This window comes from Paramormyrops kingsleyae, chromosome 1 (assembly GCF_048594095.1).
Source record: "Paramormyrops kingsleyae isolate MSU_618 chromosome 1, PKINGS_0.4, whole genome shotgun sequence".
NCBI lineage: Eukaryota > Metazoa > Chordata > Actinopteri > Osteoglossiformes > Mormyridae > Paramormyrops > Paramormyrops kingsleyae.
The window spans coordinates 34,453,175-34,473,818 of NC_132797.1; the positions used below are offsets into that span (position 1 = coordinate 34,453,175).

Below are 20,644 nucleotides of genomic sequence, written 5' to 3' on the forward strand. Positions count from 1 at the left end.
ATTTAGATACTGCTGTAGGCTTTATAAGATCATTCTGAGTGAGGCCTTCAAGAATTCTAATAGTTTTTCTGTTTTTTCTTTGCTGTTCTAGTTTAGCACAGTGGTTAGGGCATTTTGCTGATTTGTAGAAAGGGCATTTACAAACAACAGGGGTATTTGGTAGTATTTGAAATAAAGTGTGATTACCTGTTTAAGATCATTATAAAATATTTGCCGGGTTCAGAAAAGTTAGATTGCGGTAAAAAGCCAGTTAGAGCTGTTGGTGCTAGAGCTGAGTTAATGTGTTTTTAAATGGCCACACTTAGGGGTGATTTGTTCGATCCAAATACTTCTGTAAGACCAAACAATCTGTGGTGGTTCTCTGTATTTATTTAGAGTGATTCTCGACCATGCAGCATTATCTGCCGTTTTCTATTGTATCCCTGGGTCTTTACTGTGCAATCAGCTCTTACGTGTGATGTTTTGTGTTTCTCTGTCTTGGATTGTTCCGGGGGGTGGGGGGGGAACAACCCAGAGCCCATCCTGATGGAAGGACTTCCTGAGTTTAAAATCCTAAAGGATAAATGGACTGCAATTTCTGTCGACGACAAAAGGTAGGCAGTGTTTTTTTTTCTCCAATGTCAGCAATTCTTCAAATGTCCCGACTACAGAATCGCATCCATTTGATAATGCTGAAGGGACGTTTCACGCCCATTTACGTGGCACGAGGTTAACTGCGCCAAACTGCATTGTGACTCAGGAAACCATAAACTACTATGGGGTCAAAATGTCTTATTTAATCATGAAAACTGGTGGTTTTGTCTTAATGAATCAAGCTGGGACAGAACCTGATCTATGCAAGCAAACACTGCCCAGCTTGGAAGTTTGTCCTCTAGCCATTGAATTTGCTTACCTACCTCAAGTAAACAAACTGACTGAAAACACGGCAAGAGAAGCCAATTCCTTGTTGCCGCTGTGAAAAACCTTTGTCCTAAAATGTGTTTTTGGAGCATCTTCAACCATAAAGCAGCTAAAATCCATCCACCTCCCTGAGCAACAGTTGATTGTTCCAGCGCTGGCGGTTTTTGATTATGCGTTGAAGAATGAAGTTTTCCTTTGGCCACAGTGCTGGCAGACGGTCCTCCATTTTTTTTTTTTAGATATCTACTTAAAGGTTTAATTTCATCCCAAGTGAAGATGCTGTTTTTGCAGATGCTGTTCTAAGTAGCTGCCATGTTCAAAGCTGTTTTGGAGTCCCGCTGTGTGAACTGTGGCGTGTCTCAGTGACTAGTGGACACCATCGGCGCTGTGTCCTCCAGCAGGCTCTGAATAAGGCCAGGGCATGGAGTGGTGCTCGCTCTTTAGCCAGGAGGAATGCTTGCTGTTAGAAACAGGAATGGCTATCAGTTAGATTTAGCTTTGTAAGTGGTGGAGTCTTTAATAAGTTAGCACAAACTTCTCAGGAGTCTTGAGACATTATTATTATTATTTATTGGAGATGTCTGGAATAAATAATTTCTGAAGTTTTTGGTGTGGACTTGCTTGCTAAGTCATTTGTGCTATAATATTCAAAAATCTTTTTTGAGATCAAATAGTTCAGACTAGCTTGTGTCACCGGTTACATCACTCAGTCACTGACATTTCCTGACATTTCATTCTGGAACCTTCTGCAAGTGTGTTGTAGTACAGAATACTGCTGTAGTTTAGCTTCTGGGAAGGTTAGTTCTTGAGACATTCCCCCCCCCCCCCCCCCCAAGGTCTCTGCAAAGTAATTCTTGGTTTCCTGTGAATCGCAGTTCGGCTTTAGCAGCTGCAGACCATTTTCCATTAGTGGTGTGACACCTAAGCTGCCTGTCCCCGCACTACCGTCCTCTCCCTCTCTTCCTCTTCTGCCTCCATCGCACAGGGAAAGTCGTAGCAGGTGTTAAGATGGAGGTACAATGTAACCCCCCCCACCACCGCCTTATAACTATCAGTGTTATCCTGAGACCTACCAGCATCTGACTTGATGCCCAGTTTGCTGTGGTTTTGATTTTTCAGGTCGGCCCAGTTCGAGCACACGGTTGTGATCACGGCGGACGGCGTGGAAGTTCTGACGATGCTGCCGCATGAGCGCTGAGTGAAAGCGGGCCGGAGGGGCATCGGTGAACTTGGTGGGGGGTGTTTACATAAAAAAAATTGCCGTTGTATAAATAAAAAAAAACTAGCGTTGATTTAACACCATTTTTGTGCAGTTTTCTCGTTTTGTTGGTTGAAATTTAATTTAAAAACTAGGTAGCAGGACCCAGATACGGCGTCCTGAGCCTGATGCACTGGAGTTTAAACCCCGAATGAATCAGAACAAGCCCCGAATGGTTTATCTGTGTTAGATGTTTAAACAGCCATGCTCTCAGTTTGGGAACCGGGACTAAGCCGGACGTCTTTAAGAGGCTAGCAACGGTCCTAATACTATACTTTATTCTTGTTGAATTTAAATATCAAACGTTAAGACGTAAGGGCATTATACTCGAATCGCAGTGAGGCTGTAAATATTTAAAATGCTCACCGACTGGCTTATTAAACAAAATACATCACTGAACAATAAATTGTACTTTACAAAAACAACAGCGAAAGAAATATTTTTATGTGTAAAAGCATTTTTTCGGAGGAGGACTTAGATATTAGTAAAAATATTTTTACATAAACTGAAATATGTAGTTCTCATCTCCAGATGACAAATTGCCGTTGTAACGGTGATATTTTAAAGAATAATACAGGCAGGTAACAAAAATTGCTTTTATTGCTTTTGACAACATTTGGACAACTTAATATAGAGCTATAAATTTTCTTTAAAATCTCTTGAAATTTGATCATTTAAAAGATCGAGGTAAGTAATATTTATTTTTTCTTTTGATCTGTGAAATACCGAATGCACCGAAATCCGCGTTTACGGGTTTAAACTGCGAAAGAAAAATGGGTTTTAAACGTCATGTTCACGTTAGAATTTTCTAAACACGTCCAAAAGTTGTTCTGCGTCTTTGAGTTCAATTATGCAATTAGGTTGGTAATCACAGTGACGGAATTTAACTGCCTTTAATTTGTTATTCATGTGGAGAGTTTGAACAACCAGTGAAAAGGACAAGTGGTTCAGTATTTATTTCATCCAGGCGAAATGCGAAAGCGATGCGAGGAATCAACTGAGAATTCGTGGACCTACATGGCGGTACCATCATTTGGGCCAAGGGACTAAGACAAGAATTAGTGGTTTGTTCATTGTTCTTTTTTTTCAATAGCAGAAATAATATTTGTCATTAATATTTATTAGCGAATTAGTTATTTAATTAATTGTGCTTTTTCCAAACGAAATGCAATTACACTTTCAACATAGTACGCTCTACAATTATTATTATCTATTGCAAATTGTATTGTATACTTTTTATGTTATGACCGATCCATTATATTAAAATGTTTCACCCGCTGCTGCGCTAAGGGGACTATCCACGTTAAAATTGATGTAGTTATATTACTAACTGATCTGAAGCTTCTTGTACTATTGTCTCCTTCAACAAGCCGCGTTTATTTTGTTGTTTACAGACATTATGGATAACCTGTTATTCTTCTTGGCCAGATCGTAGAATTTCTCTTAAGCATTATCGAATGTATGCGATTCTGTTGGCTCTGTTTTATGGCATGATTTATTTACTGAAATTATGATAACACTACGAGATTAGCCATCCATAGGTCCATCCCATTCACAATAAAAATATTTCTCTTTAAATCATTGAATTATAATTGCTATTTACTAATGGAAAATTACGTGATGTTATTAAGCAGATTATTTAATTAACAACAAATACTGTTAGACCTATGAGATAGATATACATCTTATCTATCTAGTACATATAATATATATAACAAAATAGTTATTTTCAGAAGGTGTCATATTACTCCACATGTATGCACAAATTCTTTATTGATACTGAACGTATTTCACGTAGACCTTTTTTTCATTTGTCAGGTGAGACGGCAGAATCGTTGGCTAATGCAATATATGAGATGCTTGTATGTACGTAAAACAAAGACCTTCTCCTGTTTCTATAACGCAGAAAACCACCTACGATGTTATCGCCAGTGGCTGAGACTTCGAAAGACATAAAGAAAGCACGTGACACCACGTCTTTAATTTAAACTGCGCTTTAAATTATTAAATCGGCGCTCTATTCGTTTTTTTTTTTGTTTTGCTCCTATTGACTGTGCCAGAACTGAAGGTTTAATCCCAGGCACGCACCCACTGGCTGCTGAAAGGTAAACGATGGCCACATGTTGCTGGGAGTGTTAAATACGTGGCTAATTATGCGTATGAAAATTAAACATCAGTGTTATGCTAATATCACTGGCCTCAGCTGTGAATCAGCACACTTGAGACTACATTTAATCATATGAATTGGTAAGTAATATCTGCAACTGCACGTGTTAACTCTCCCAAATCAAGAAACGGTTAGCATTTGTTGTTATCTAATCTGCGGGCATTTTAAAACTGCACCTTAATGGAGGTTATAGATTTGTCTCCATTTGCAAGTATTATTGTTTTTTTTCCATCTACGTCTGTGTGTGTGTGTATCTGACTACACTTCTTTAAGCAAACAATGTATCCCGTCTACTATGCTATTATTCTTGGTCTGTGTTTTAGTTGTTTGTTATTGTCCAGTAGTAATAATAACCCCATCACATTAAATACAGAAGACTTTTAGCACCGGATTTCTCAATACTTTCAAAAACTACAAGATATCTGGTGATTAAATAGTTAATTATAATTGCGATTATCAAATTGTCTATGTCAGAAGTTTGAGGAGTCAATTTCACTACATGTCAACCGCAACAAATTCTGTATGTCCGAGAGAGCACGACGGCTGTATGCAGATGCATAACGTTTTCCCACAGGTATGCCTTAGGATTTAAGATAATTTCTACTGGCCTGCTGCCATCTCTTTGTAACACATATCCAGTGAATTTCATTATTGAAATATCAGACTTGGCTCTCACCTACGACGCGTTTCTTGAGTTTCTCAGGTTCTCCGGACCCAACCCAGTATCGCCAATCGGAGCCACTCTTGGAGTGAGTGGGCCAATCAGCGCAAGCTTTTGATGAATATTCATAAGTACCCAGTTCAAACCTTTGAGGCGAGTTTCTGTAGATTCACAGCATCATGCTTAGACTTTTCTCGGAGACAAACTGAATTTTCTTATGAATGGATAGTGAAAAAATCAGATCACCTTATATTTGGACCCATCCTTTACTGAGATCATAGAGGAAAATAAAAAGGAAAGGAGGGGATCAACTTGAAGAGATGACAATGACCACAGTGCCAGAAGGTCTTAATAGCCCTGTCTCAGGAAAGACCGTTTTTATGGAATTTGGGCCGTCAAGTCAGCAAATGTCGCCGTCCTCCTTATCTCATGGACACTACTCCATGCACTGTTTACATTCTGCCGGACATTCTCAACACGAAAACTCCTACAGCACAGCCTCACCTTTCCCTAGATCTCTGGGTTATCCTTATGTTAATTCAGTTGGGAGTCATTCTTCAAGCCCATATATCAGTTCCGTACAGTCCTATCAACACAACACAGCATTAACGCAGACACGTTTAGACGACACAGGTAAGAACAGCATTATTTTAGTATTTTTGACGGAGCTCAGGTGATGGAAATATATAGTTTTGTTCGACCCACCCAACACGCGTTGTATTGTCCAGACGCTCGCGTATTAGTGCTGGTAATTATTTATTGCGTAATGCTACAAACAATGTATGCAATTAGGGGTAATTATACCTAAAATACAGCGTGCACAACTTACACACTAATGTTCTTCGCTTTGAAGCAACATCTACTGCGATGTTTCCTGAAATGGTTCTGCTTTCCTTTTAATACCAGGACCAGATGCAGAAAAAAACACGGTGGTGGAAGGAGGTGAGGTACGGTTCAATGGGAAAGGGAAAAAGATCCGCAAACCCAGAACTATATATTCCAGTTTACAACTACAAGCTCTGAACAGACGATTTCAACAGACACAATACTTAGCATTGCCGGAGAGAGCGGAACTCGCAGCATCGTTGGGACTCACGCAAACGCAGGTAAGTGAAATTTCGATTAATATTAATAATTTAAAATAAAATATAAATTTGCGGGCAATATCCATTTTTATTAACCACTGAAAATTAACTATCTATTTACGCCTAACTTGTTTTTGTCAAGGAGCAGTCGGTTCCGTTAAAAAAAAAAACGTTTTTCAAATGAGTTCGAATGTTTTTGCTTTTTATAATGTTTGTTTTAGCTATTGCAATGTATGTCGGGATATTGTGTCCTTTGCATTTTTTAAATTCTATTAAAACATTTAAATTAAATTGTCATTCTTTTATTTGAATATCATTTTGTGCAAATGTAATATGTGGCATGCGATTTTTTGAACACTAACAGTTCACGTCTTTATCGCTGTCATAAAGAAATAAGCCTAAATTGAAAACTGTGTTTGCTGTTAAGAAATGTCTGTTGAGTAAATAAATATTTGAATTTGCAACGCATTTTTATTTTTTTCTGAAATTTTGATGTAAATTACACATCATATATGTTATGTTGCATTCGAAAGTCTTTACTCCTGTTTGTATACTGACACCGGTTTATTTTTGCAGGTAAAAATTTGGTTTCAAAACAAACGATCGAAATTCAAGAAATTAATGAAACAAGGCGGGGGTACCATTGACACAAACGCCCTAGCCAATGGCCGAGGACTCTCCACCGGTTCTCCATCCATGACACCAGTATGGAATGCTTCGTCTACTATGAAAACGTCGGCGGCCACCCCGGGTTCTTACATTCCTGGTTACACATGGTATCCTACTGCTCAAGACACTATGCAGCAGCCGCAGCTGATGTGATCACGAACCGTGAACACCGCCCCGCCCCCCGCGGAGCCGTGGATTGTCCAAATCAGTGGAGCCCGGGCCGACAGCGGCCCTGCACCCTGGGCCGACGGAAGCCAAACACAGATGTAATGCGGAGCTTGTTTCCAGTGGTGACTGATTATTGTTTAAGCCTAATAACGCAGACAGTAAAGTCAGAGAACGGACTGAAGAAATCTCGACAATGGAACTGTCCATGAAAAACATTAATAAATTGTAGTGAAACACTTAAAGCTACTGTTTTCTGACTTTAGATAAACATAAAATTTTAGGCCTACCTAAACAGTGAAGGCACGGTTTGACCAGGGAAAATAATCGTTTGGATACATGGTTTTCAACGAAAACTTAAAGTAAAACAATAGGCCTAGATGTTGATCAGCTGGTCTGTGTCATTAGTCATAACGTGGAAATATCTGGAATAATACAAAGCCAACGCTTCGGTATTACTCACAGTTGCGGATTCTGTTAAATCCAATTACTTACGAACTTCTCAGCCTTTCTGAACGCAAAGGCGAACATTAACAGGAATATACATCCATTTGTTGTTGATAAAATCTGTCTTTGTTTTTGTCTGTAGATATTTTAAATTATTTTAAATGAAATGCCCTGAGTCTTTGTATGTTTGTATTATTTATAATAAAGCGTGAATGTGTTGCTGAGTTCAAACATTCGCGGGCGTCTCCACCCGTCTCTTTTTAATATGGCACTGATGCACGTGCCAGTCAGGCTTCATTCCGCTGACCATAACGTTTTACAGTAATCATTTTATAGTTTTAAATAACGATCGTATTGTTCGCCTTGCAGGGTCTTTCCAACATAAACATCGGTAATGCAGACATGGAATAGTATTGCGACCTGGGGCATATTTTGAGCTAACTGTGTATATAGCATACATTAACTGCTTTTATTACTTTTTAAAAATGCCTGTGGTTGTATATTTCTTGCTTAGTAAAATGGAGTTTGACCTTTGGGTCTGGATATGTTGACTAAAACAAGCGTATTTTCCGTCCGATACTGCAAAGTTTAGTTTTATAATGATTAGATTAATTTATTGTTTTCTAATATTGATTACTGTATGCATAGTGTGTAAAGTTTGAAAACAGTGAAATTATTTTGCAAGTGCGCTACCAAAACTTAAATACAACTAATGTAATTTATACGTTGTTTAATTAATTGGCAGAATAAATCCCAGTGTTCTTGAATTTTGTTTACAAAGCTAATACTGATCCTGCACCCCTATTTTGTTTTACACAATGAAACATTTCAATATTTTAAAACATAGTGTAAATGTTAGTCTATGATTTGTATCTCTGTTTCGTAATATGGTCCTTATCCGCTGTCGTGGTATGAGCATCCTCTAAATCCATTCATCAGCCTTTACTTAAGCTTACATCGAATTGTATAACACTGTAATTCCTACAACTGTCAAATTGCAGGTTTCTTTTCAATTTCATTTAGACGCTATAAACTCGTTTCTCTTGTGGTTTGGACAAGCTCTGTTTTGTCGCTGAATGCCGGAGAGCACTAGTGTGTATTAAGCGAATAATTGGACGATAAGCAGGTGCTGCAAAGAAAGACAGCGGTTTGTCGATGGGGAGTTAAAATGTAGATCAGTAAAAGTGAAAAGTTCAAAGGCGCTCTTGTTAACTGTGCTCCCCTCCAAACATACTGTGGGGCCGAATCAGATGAGGCACGCGTTAACTCAATTAGTGCTTAATAAAAGCAATTAGTTCAGATGATTCCACGTCTCATGAACACTTAAATGCGCGTATGTTTACATGTGAGGGTATGATAATGCAAAGGAATAGGCCTATATTTATTCATTTTCATCTTAGGAAAATTAGTAGTGTGCAAGGTTCAGTTATATACAGAAAGATTTTAGCCTGTGATTTTCAAAAAGAACGAAGGCAAATTATACGAAGGCGCAAGCACTTCTGGTGGGCGGCTAACAATTTCTTGAAAAAAATGCATCCTTCAGTGTGGTCGGTTGTATCTGTTCAAAAGACAAAATGATCCACATATTTTGCTTCATAACGAATTCGTAGTGGCTATGCGATTTAAACTGTCAATTAAAACTCAGGCATAAACGGCGGTAGTTTGTCTCTCGTCTGTAAGTTTCTCGAATATCTTTTGCTGTTAATGCATACAGGTCTGGCGTTTTGTAGCTCTGACCCGTTTTGACACATCCTGTGTGGTCAGCGAACATTTTCATTTTCTGGAGCTCACTCTATCAGAACCGGAAACGAAACATCATGTTCTCCAAAAAACTGTTAGCAATCACTGTGGCCGCAAATTACCCTCAGGCACCATGTTTGGACAACATATTTTTATTTTCTACTTCTTTAAAATATTGTTTTTTTTCTTATTAAAACAAAACAAAAATGTGCCGTATACGCATCGACTAACTTTGTTAGCAAAATAATTCTATGAATGTGAAAAGAATATAGATTCCTCTCGAAAACCAACTGTATATTATGTATATCATTTAATGTAATTAAGACATACAAGAAAAATGCCGACGAAATGTTAAATAAATACAATTTAATTGGTCGCTTATTTTGTGGCTACAATGTGTATTTTCTTAGTGCTAACAGTAGTCTTGCAATATGAGTTTAACAAATTTAAATATTTTGTTACAAAGGAGTAAGTCCCAGGAAATTTTTAAATTTTGGTATAAAACTGTCATATCTCGGTTTGGTTTTTAACTATACGGCCTAGGCTATTTAATCTTGTTTTTAGAATATACGTTTAATATTAATCAGTTTAATAGATTAGATTTTAAAGTCGTATAGACTTATGGTTTGCATTTTGTCATTTCCTCACTATTGCTGAGGTATTCATAATATTAATTAAAGCTGTATATTTAATTCGGCTTGATATTTAATCAGCTCATTATTTAGCTTACAGTTACGTACACTTAGTTCTGGGTAGTTTTATCTGAAAGAGAAAACAAAAGGTTTAAAGGCAATCATTAACGGTCTTAAAAATGGGCCTAATTTTTGGATTTACCTGTAAATAAAAAATCTATTTCCCCGTCTCTTAAAAAAAATACCACACGGGTCTTAATAAAAGAAAAAAATACAAATTACTCGGCTCTCCCGCTCTCGCTCCGAAGTGCGCGTGCAGCTGCGCACCCGAGAGGGTCACCGTTATTTCACTGTATTCTCCTCTTGATTACAAGCCGAGCCCATCAAACGCAACATAATTACAGTAATTTTGGCTTTATTTATTCTAATGCAGTTACCCATCTCTGGGATAATTATGAGCAATTTTTTCTTCTCACAGGGAATCTTTTTGCATTAACAAAAGAGATAGCGCACTGAAAGGCAAATTTTGCTGTGCATTGAAAAAAAAGAAGTGAAATAGGTGATCTGCCATCTCTTTGCTGTTCTCTTATATTTAAGTCCCGGCAAATTGCTTGCAGGTGTATACCGTGGAATTGTCAATAGGAAGAGGGTTCAGAATTAGCAAAGCACAATGTTGGAGTGATGAAGGCACCGCAGAGAAAATTGCGGAACAAGAGAAGCCTTATTTTCTACCCCTTTCCATTTCCATTCTGCAGAAAACCTTTCAGTGCTTTTAATCTAAAATCAAAGACAACCCTTACATAGCCTCCCGGATAATCGGTTAGGAGTGACATAAAATTATATTTTCTTATCAGAACGTCCGAATTTGCTTAAAATGAAAATGTCAGTATATGAGTATAAGAACATTTCTTTTAGCATACTTGTGGTCACATACCCTATAGTGTATTAATGTACTTAAGATATATTTCAAACAATATAACTAAGTATAATTACACGCACAGAAACTGTCACACTCAGTCAATGTATGTTAGGCCTACGAATATATAATTTGTATAAAAACAGTGACGATAGCTTTTCCTATAGCTGAATATAAAACAGGTCACTTAAGATCTTCAGCCATTAAAAAACTGGAACAGCATCCTTACCTGAGTCTCCGTTAGAGTTACAATCAACCACGAAGGACGGTTCTTAGCTTGCAGAAATACGCCGCGTATTGTGCGCAAATTAAAGAAACGGATGATCTTAAAACATAGTTTGAAAACAGGACTAGATTCCCATAAACTATCTCCCTTGCACTTGCTATGTGTCAGAACGACACTCTGCGGAATATGACTGAACATTTCGGCTATATTGCCTCTCTTTATAGCTGATGGAAAAAATTGCAGATTATTAGCATAAATGTTTACTCTTCATTACGTTGATGACATTGTGCACTCGAGATCTTCGTAATCTTTGGGAAAATTATGAGTAATTTTTAAAAAATTTAAAGCAGCAGTTACTATGCAATTCAGGATAATTCTGCGTAGGCTCCAAACGGATATAATTATCGAGGAGTCAAGATGTTATGCTAAAAAGTATGCATTGATATTCCCATTTATTATGTACATACAACTTTGACAATGTTGATGCTTGAAATAGCTGGAAATTGTCTTACGTAGAAATTACAGTCCATATTAGGACATCTAAAATTGCGAAAAATTATATAGTAATTGCAGGTTTTCAGATCTGAAAGCCAAAATGCTCAAACTAGAGCAAATGTGGATGAAATTACAGATCAGACCATAAATTAGGGAAAGGCGCCTGGCATTTTCCGGAAGTGCAAAGACACATCGAGGCTAACCTGTTCGGGGGAACACAGACAGAAGCAGCAGCTGAACCAAGAATAATAAAATCATAATATTAAACATCAGCATTTCAAAGTTTTTAAAATTCTAGTTTTAATCCGAATTAAACGCTGAGTCATTCCTTAATTTAACTTCAAAAGGCATATGTGGAAAATGCAAGAATGTATTAACGGAGTAAGATGTGGCAGCAGGCCTAGCTGCGCTATTCTGACTCATAAAATTATGTGTCAAAGTCAAGTGAATATATAACCAGCGAATGCATGTCGTTCGGTGGGGGGGGGTCGGAAACTCTGTGAACGGTACTTGCTTATTTCAAACGCCCTAAGTTTTTCCGCCCAGTGACCGATGCTGAAACGTAAGCGAAGTACGAAAAGAAGCCGAATCCGTTTAATTGAAACTGACTTGTAGCGTAGCCTATATCAAAACACTATATTACTCAAACACTTTGTATTTCTAACTGCTACGATAACGGGTTGCTAACACATAGTTTTTCATTATCTGTGAATGCTAAGCGTTTTGTGTTTCCATGGCTAAATTCAGAAATTCACGACTCCGGAGTACAGGCTGCATTGACATGAAGGGGAAAGTTGAGGTCTCCCATACACAGTTGTCCTATTCTTATGTCGACAATGATCATCCAAGGACAGAAAAGCTAGGATACCACGTACCAAGATGAACAAATCATCTTTAAAAGATTAATTGGTATTAAATGTCTGGAATGTACATATACACATCAATTTTACTTAGGCCTAATGTAAAGTGGTTTCCTGAGCATTTCTGAAAATTTTAAATGTAGGCCTATATGTTTTGCTTTCCTTTGTTATTTTTATGTCGCATTGAAAATTTAAGCTTTATCTGTGTTCTAAGACGTGAATCAGGCCGGTCTTATTGTATGCGAGTCAGCTGGGAGTTGTGAGAAATGTTTCCATCTCGGTGTGCTTGGGGCGGTTTTAGGCATAGTCTTTGGCTGCGGATAGTTAATAAAAATTCTGAGGAGAGGCGTAGTGACTCCAGAGAGTCTGAAGGGCTGAGCCCTGCCAAACGCCCTCATCTCCTCGTTCACATGCCAAGGCGTGTTACGTTCTTTCAACCACACTCTCTCACACTGCGCTCGACGTACTCAGGCTCTGATCTGTTAATCATCCTTTCTGTACGGTATTCTACGAATTTCGTCTATGGACACAAACACGTACACTACGTAGACATTACCAAATGTTAGAAAACACTATACAAATCTAAAAATGTTGAGTCCTCCCGTCAGATTCGCAAAAAGACCCATGACGAGAATTTCAAAGCAAACAGAATATTTGAAGTTTTTTTCGTGTTCCAGTTTTACAGGAATATTGTAATAAATATGTAACCCATATTGTAAACACATAAGGACTGGGAAAATGTCCGAGAAACTCGGCTGGCGCCACTGCACAAAGGCATTCAGCCAGAATCCTTCGTTTTCCTTGGTACGTTTATAACGCAAGAAATGGTTGGTTGTAGTCTGACCTCATTCCAGTGCACTATAAATGATTAACAGACTCAAGTAAACCAGCCACTACTGTTAGTGTAGGATCAGTTTTTACTGAGTGAACAATAAACTGACTTTCATTATGTATAACTGTAAGATTGAGCATGTTTCATACCCGGATTGTTGCGCAACGTGTTTATAAATGTATATTAGCCTTTACATACACACAAGAGCGCACACTCAAATGTACACATGCAATATATGCAACAATAACGCTTTGTGAACGGAATCGCTCCTTTAATTAAACACAAAATGAAAACTTCCACGCATATAAACGCGACATTCTAGAAAAACCAGCAATTCCGGATATAAACAAATCAAGTGAAAAAACTCCAAATTTCTACACATTCCATACAAACATTTTCCAATATTCTCCACTTACCTTATATACAAATATATAACGTATAGATAAGGAAAACAGCTCCGTTAGCCAACATCGGCATACAAAAACATTTATGTTTGACAAATATTTGAGGTCATTTTCAAAAGGCACCTATACACTTTGACGTCTGCTACATTAGATTTGTTTGTGGTGCAAAACTATTTTACTTGAGTTATGAATGAAATATTTCCACCCGTGAAATGCATGTCTTAAGTACTTTGGCTATTAGTGATCTATAAATGTGCGTCTGTTTTACTGTTATCGTTCCAGAAAGAAGTACAATAAATAAACTCACAAAAATATAATTTAATTCCCCCCTTTCCTCCAAAATACGTTACATGCTCTTTTCAGCAATATTTTTAGAAACTGGCACATACACCAAAACATCGCTTGGCGTTTCATTCATTCTTTCTTTCTTTTTCCACTTCTGTCCTTAAACATTCGTTTACGAATTTCATATCCAAATGCAGGAGTAGTTAGCTACATCGAAAAGTTTTATTTCTCCAGCGATGTTACAGTCATTCACCCGTTTTAAAATATCGGCCCCGCGCTGACTGTGGAGCTATGATGGTGCTGTAATACAGAGTTCGACTGCAGTTGCGTGGAGTTCGTCGATGAATACCAGGAATAATTCGCTAAAAACGAAGGGGGTGTCGTACTGGGGTTGCTCGGAGCCATAGTCGAGCTAACGCTATTCATTCTTTGATCCTGAGGATAGTCCCAGGCGACCGACGACGGCGGGGAGTTGCTCGGGGGAGATTCGCTGGAAGCCACATGTTGATCCGGAGGAATTTCTCCATTTTTCCATAACTTCTTGAATTTCGAACGGCGGTTCTGAAACCAAATTTTCACCTATACGAGAAGGCAAAAAAAAACAAGTTTTGTTATATGCAAACAAACTCAAGTGAGCACAGAAAGTTGGAAATCAGTGAATGCGTCAAAGACTGCTAACACGGAAAAAAATATTAATTATTTATTCATATGAATACCAAGCGCCCCAAAACTGCTAATTGCGCTTAAATACAATTACAATGATTATCAGCGCCAGATCAGTTTTTAATTCGCGACATATTGCCGATAAGTCGGCGTGCCCGTAGTATATAACAAAGTTACTGATGCCCGGCCATTACATAAATGCTTATTGAATTATGACAAGTCTGCGGAGCTTTCCACCTAAATCATGTCTTGGGATGACTTTCCCAAAGTCTCAACGCTACGTCGTTCGTAAGGTCTAATAGGAGAAGGCGGATGGTTCTGGCGTTACTACCTGAGTCTGTGTGAGGCCAAGCGAAGCTGCAAGCTCGGCTCGTTCAGGTAAAGCCAAGTACTGCGTCTTTTGGAACCTTCGCTGAAGAGCAGCAAGTTGGAAGCTGGAATAGATGGTTCTGGGCTTCCTCACTTTCTTTGGCTTCCCATTGACCATCCGGATTTCGGGCTCGTGTTCTTCTTTAACTGATTAACAAAAAAAATGCAAAGATCAAATATGTAGCCTAGTCTAAAATCCAAAACGAACTGCCACAATAGCAAATTAATTTACAAACCCGAATTGCACGTAATCATTGACACTGAAATATGATTTACCTGAATCTGTAGGTGGAGGCGAAGAATTGGAACCAAAGGAACTGTAGGTACCGTAAGGTGCGCTGAAACCGGCGTCGTACGATTTGGTGTTGTATATAACATTGTTGATCTCACTGTTGTGATACTGATAAGAACCAAGTTGTCCATAAGGCGCTGCTCCGCAGTGTCCGGATTGTTGGTTGTTGTAGTAGCTGCTGTCCGTCGCTGTAGACACTGGTAAAGTTGGAGATTCCTGCGATTTATGCAAGCTGTGGTAGCTGTTTGAGGTAATGTGGTTCGAATGCATATCTGTACCTAGAGTATCAAAAACTCCAGTCATCCTAGGCTGATTTATTTTTTTTTTTAAAAAACAAAAACAAATAATGTCTAACACGCGTCAACTTGAACACTGTGCGAACGAATGGTTAAGTGTCCCGGAAAACATCTACATCAACAAATTGCTTATCGATAAGAGGCGTTAAATCGCTTGAATAGCATCCTTATGCCCATTAATGAAATAGAGGAGACAATGTCTTCGAACAAGACCCGTGATTGTCTGTTGCCAAAGATGCTGGCAGGCGGGCATTTATCCAAGGTCACGTGGGAGGCTGAGCCTAGCCGACGAGCAGCAGCCAATGAAGAATGTTACGTAGCAGTTTTGCGGGTTACATTTTAATATGTCTGTGTTCCTTATATTCGTACTCTCTACTGTCATCATCCCTATTTATAACACCACACGGCAACATTTTGATGATACGTGCAAGAAGGAATTTCAGTGTGCAGGTATAAAGATTACCAATAATCATTCGTTCGTTGTAGTACGCGTTCTTCTGTCAAGCCCTGTTTTTTTGTATCAGAGGTACCAACCTTTAACTGATTTTTGAATTATATGCCTATAATTGTTTTGCTTAGCTAGTCTAGTATTCAAGCCGTTCTTTTTAGTCGCCATTCATTAATGGCACGATTTACAAAAAAAAAAATTATACAGAAAGGTTTACAAAAATAAACCTTTAAAATAATTTGGGGATAGAATAATGGAAGCAGAAGTAGTTGCATGTGTGCGCCATCTGTCGGCGTCAACGTGCGTTTATCTCATAACTAGGCAGACACAGACTAATCACCGAAGGCGCCAGGCCTTCCAGTCCCATAGGTGAGCAAAACAGTAATTAAAACCCACAAAAATGCCAGCGCCTGAATACCTACCTGAACTTATCCGACGTTTGTCACACAACATCTGACAAACAAAACAAAAATATACTCCATATATATATATATATAATTTGAAATCCGTTTTTGCAAAGTAGTTCATTGAGGAGGGAAATTTGACTCGGTGCTTTAAAAATATGATGATGTTGTCTGAAAATTCTGAATCGTCTAAGAGGCGTCAGTCTATTTAGACAAGAAAAAGGCCAACTCAGTGGTAATTTTTTTTTTCATAGCGTATATTTATAAGAATATGCATTTTTTTAATTTTTAGACGCACGACTGGTTTATGTTCTTGTTTTCTAGTAGCATTATATCATGTTCAACTGCCACCTGCTTGCAGAAATAATACAGATTCGGGTACTTTTAAAATTACCTACGGCACATAGCGACCTCCAGTGGCTCATATTGAGTGAGCAAAAACTGAACAAAAACTACGAGCATCATGCCAACCGTTATTACAGCAAAACAACAACTTGCTGATACGCCCATTTGAAAAATCTAATAAATACATCGGGCAAGCGTCTGACTGAATTAATTATTGCAGTTTTAATCAAGAGTGACTTGCCCGAAAGCTTCGCAGCACTGAGTAGTTTATCTCGTACTTAACATCGTTCGTTAATTAGCGAGTGTTCCCGAAAACCCTTCGTACCTGACGTACTTCACAATCTCGTTCATAAATTAATGAGTGATTCGACCCACTCGTTGTTTTCCACGTCGTTCTTTATTTCAACGTTTGTCAATCAGTTATCATATTACTGCAAATATTCATTGTGCAATAGATCACAAAAAACACACTAACGCCCTTTTTTGGACATCATAAATAGTAATAATAATAATTATTATAATAATTATTAATATAGGTCAATGTTGCAATATAAAATAATAATGGAATGTGCAACATTCAGAACTGAAGTGAATTTGAATTGTGGTCAAACACAATTGCAATTGCAATTTGAATTTGAGGAAGTGGAATTAAAATGGAATTGAATTCTTATAAATGCCTACTGTAGGTGCATCTGTAACAATATTACTTAATAGCACAAACTACAATAACAGCGCAGCGGCTGTTCAGGGGAAAATCTTCCACTCTGGAGGACTTGTGTAGGCACTAGAATCACATCTACCACACACCCAGAGTGCACTGTACCACAGTGTGTGTTCTTTGGTATGCAGTGTTATACCACTTCTCAGCTATGGTTTGGGGATTCAACACTGGCATGAGAGACAGAGCCATACAAAAAGCCAAATTGAATAAAATGAATGATACTTTATTGATCCCCGTGGGGAAATTCTCTTTTTGCCTACCCCAATCTTGCTCTCCGTGAGTGCAAGCCTGGCAGTCATGGGCAACCAGCCATAGTGGTACCCAGGGGGCTGGGGGTTAGGGGCCTCGCTGAAGGACCCAGAGAGACACTAAGGCTGGGCTTGATTTTGCAGCCTTCCAATGACAGGCGCAGAGGCTTAGCCAGCTGAGGCACATGCTAAATGCTGTTTTGTGGGCAGACATGAACCCCTTGGATCATCTCAGTAATAAACAATTAATAGAGAAACACGGGCTGGCCTGGGGTGAAATAATGAACCTCCTTGGTCTGTTGTAGGATGAAGTGAAAAGTGCAACACACCAGAATTTTGCCCTCAGTCCCACCATACAGCTTCTGACAGGTGTTCACTTCTACACGGCCAGTGGGTTCCTGCAGGTTCCTGCAGGCCGTTAGTGATGCACAGGACCTCAGCAAGGCTGCTGTGTTCTGCATCTGTATATTGACCAGATTAGGATCACATGCACACAGCTACATATAATTTCTAGCCGGAGCAGAAGGGGATTCTGTATATGACACTAAAATGCAAATTACTAAAATACTATAAATAAATACTATAAATAACAATGACAAAATACTTAACTCAGTAACGTTTTGACTTATGTATTTTAATCAATATGCAAATTATCAATGAACTATCAATCAAGTATGTTTTGGCACCTACACTACTGGCCCCTAATTGTTATCAAAATGCTTACCAAGCGCAACCTCAAGCTGCTCCTGCAAGCCTTCCAGACCTTCGCCGGAGACAACTAGAATGGTGGGCACTTCAGTGGGTTCCACCCGCTCACCGGTCACTGAGTGCTTTCCACTCGCCAAGCATGACGAGCCACAGCGTGACCCCAGCTGCGAGCATGGGAAGGAGAAACAGCAGGCAGAGGCTCTGGAGTGCCGTCAGCTGGACGAGCAGCGGGAGCAGGACCAGCAGGGCTGGGAGCGGCTGTGGGAGTGTGCGGAGCAGGAAAGGCAGGAGCTGGAGCGGCTGGGAGAAGGAGTGCGACCGCCAGTAGCATGTGGAGGTGTGTTGTAGCTTTGAGGCCTAGCTGGCGGAACAGCACCGTGAGCTGAATGCATTCAGGTTGTCAGTGGGAGACACACGGGCGGCTGCGAATGCACATGACTGCAGTTTATAGTCCATTAAGGTTTGAATACTCTGGCATATTCCACATGCATCGCGCTTGCAGTTAAACTGTGATTCCACTTTGCTGTTAAACTCACATTTTGCTAAGATGATGGCTTTCATTGTTTTGTACACGTCTCTGGACTGAAACGCATGAGTGCAGGCTCAGATCTTACAACAGATTTCTGAAAGGACTGGACTGTTTTTGTGGGTATGCAGTCACTAATGCAGCACCTAATGAAGTCTGTGACCGCTGTGGCACACTGATCCAGATGGATGAATCCCAGGCCCCAGAGCCATTTTTCCTCCGCCTCTTGTGTCCAGAAATGCACCATTCACATTTCTGGCTCCAGGAAGCATTAGCACAGAGGCTGAGGTACAGATGCAGAAGTGAGTGGTATTGTTTTTTTGTATGCAGTGTAACAATGACTGAGGATGTTAGCGCCCCTAGAGGGGCAGAAGATGTGCTACTGCTGTTTAGGGTAAATATTTCTGAAGCTGGCTTTGTTAAAGTCCCCCAGAATAATGACTAGTGCATTGGGGTGTGCATTCTCACATCTAGAAATTATGCAGTGCAATTCGGTCAGAGCACCGTGTTTGTTTCCTTGCAGTGGAATGCAAACTGTGGCCATGAACACAGCACAGAACTCCCTGGGCAGATAAAACGGTTGGCAGTTGATCAATAGGTATTAGAGGTTCCGTATGATCCTTTTAATCTTATCACACAGTGTTTTAATCTCATAACAAACCATGAATTCAATGACTTTTTTTTTTTAACTTGTACCAAATCTTTAGTGTGTTATTGCTTTTTCTTGTCATATAAGCTTTTGCCTTTTGTTCTCTGTATTGCATCCACCCATCTGTAAACCACCTCTCTTAACGAGTCTTTTGCAAGTTACGTTTCCTTAATTTCTTCCCTTAATCTTCTTTTGTCATATTCTTTTGTCTTGTATTCTTTTGTCTTATCTTCTCTGCTGTATGATTCTTGCTGATTATGGTCATATTAAGTTCAGCTTCTTGATTCCTGTTAAACTGCTTATGATACTAAGGTAAGCCTTTGTATGTCTCTGCACATCCAAGTGAATTAAAGTCAACTTTTTTTTCTACGCTGTATTGATATTATGTATTTAATTTGGTTGTAAAAATGTAGGCATAATGAGTACTCTTTTCTTCCCAATAGGGGGCAGTATCTATGTCTTCGAAGCACACAGCATATGGAAAGGCACAGCTGAAAGGCATGGTCACTGGCCAACCACAAGCTTGCCCTGTGTTTTGAGGGAGACGCCTTTAGGTCATTGCAGTGTGTATTAAATGGCCAGTGCTTTGCATGCATGTGCACAATGCTCTGTTTCAGTGTTAAAATGTTAGGAACCTTGTAAGCAATTTCAGCTCTATTTTGCTGAGCCCTGTGTTAGGGTGCAGGACTGCACAACCTGTTGAGACCTGATCAGAACTCAAAAGTAAAGTATTTAAGCAAACAAAACAATTTTTTTGGAAAATCACAATCGAATGAAATATGCATGCTGAGAAATGTACATGGCGTGAACTTGCACGATAGTGTGTTATAATTAACACACCATTATGATATGATCAGCTAGATAATAAAAGCATTATGACAGAACAGGAAGACAATACTGGGCTCTAGCTGTTTCAACATCAAGCAGACACCTCTAAAAATAAATCTAAATCAAGGTTTCATTTTTGCAACATTAACCAGCAAGATTTATTGCAGATGCATTGTACACCTTGTACACACTCCAGCACTGTGCTGGTGTTGGCTCTCTCTTAATTTTGCCAACTAGATCTCTGTTCACCTTATTTTTGTTTGCTTGTTTGTTAGCTCATAAAATGGCACATAATTCAAATTCAGTTAAAGCGTTTTCTTAATCTTCAATACTCTCATATAATCTTTACCCTTTATATATGAGCTTGACTTTTGACGACTGATAGCTTTGTTTATCTTATTCTCG

At 39.0% G+C, this 20,644-nt stretch overlaps 3 protein-coding genes across 4 annotated transcripts in view; 2 read left to right on the forward strand and 1 right to left on the reverse strand.

The window, feature by feature from the left end:
* Positions 1-2,202, forward strand: part of metap1d (methionyl aminopeptidase type 1D (mitochondrial)) — a 36,043-nt gene extending 33,841 nt beyond the window's left edge. The window contains exons 9-10 of one of the 2 annotated variants that reach the window (XR_011992388.1): positions 515-1,914; positions 1,996-2,202. Coding sequence is in view for 1 of the 2 variants with exons in the window: in XM_023805915.2 (XP_023661683.2) it covers positions 515-593; positions 2,020-2,098 (158 nt within the window). In the remaining variant the exon portion in view is untranslated. The remainder of the gene's footprint in view (positions 1-514; positions 1,915-1,995) is intronic. The other variant, XM_023805915.2, reaches the window with a different exon arrangement.
* A 2,686-nt stretch (positions 2,203-4,888) lies between these two features.
* On the forward strand, positions 4,889-9,474 carry dlx1a (distal-less homeobox 1a). Its single transcript, XM_023805917.2, has 3 exons — positions 4,889-5,619; positions 5,893-6,092; positions 6,648-9,474. The coding sequence occupies exons 1-3, from the start codon at positions 5,307-5,309 to the stop codon at positions 6,891-6,893; spliced, it is 759 nt and encodes a 252-aa protein (XP_023661685.1). The 5' UTR covers positions 4,889-5,306; the 3' UTR covers positions 6,894-9,474.
* Positions 9,475-13,755: 4,281 nt separating this feature from the next.
* On the reverse strand, positions 13,756-15,616 carry LOC111840681 (homeobox protein Dlx2a-like). The gene is made up of 3 exons (XM_023805752.2): positions 15,051-15,616; positions 14,737-14,921; positions 13,756-14,321 (listed from the first exon to the last, which is right to left on the reverse strand). Exons 1-3 carry the CDS (start codon positions 15,367-15,369, stop codon positions 14,001-14,003), a joined length of 825 nt encoding a protein of 274 aa, XP_023661520.1. The 5' UTR covers positions 15,370-15,616; the 3' UTR covers positions 13,756-14,000.
* Positions 15,617-20,644: the final 5,028 nt, after the last annotated feature.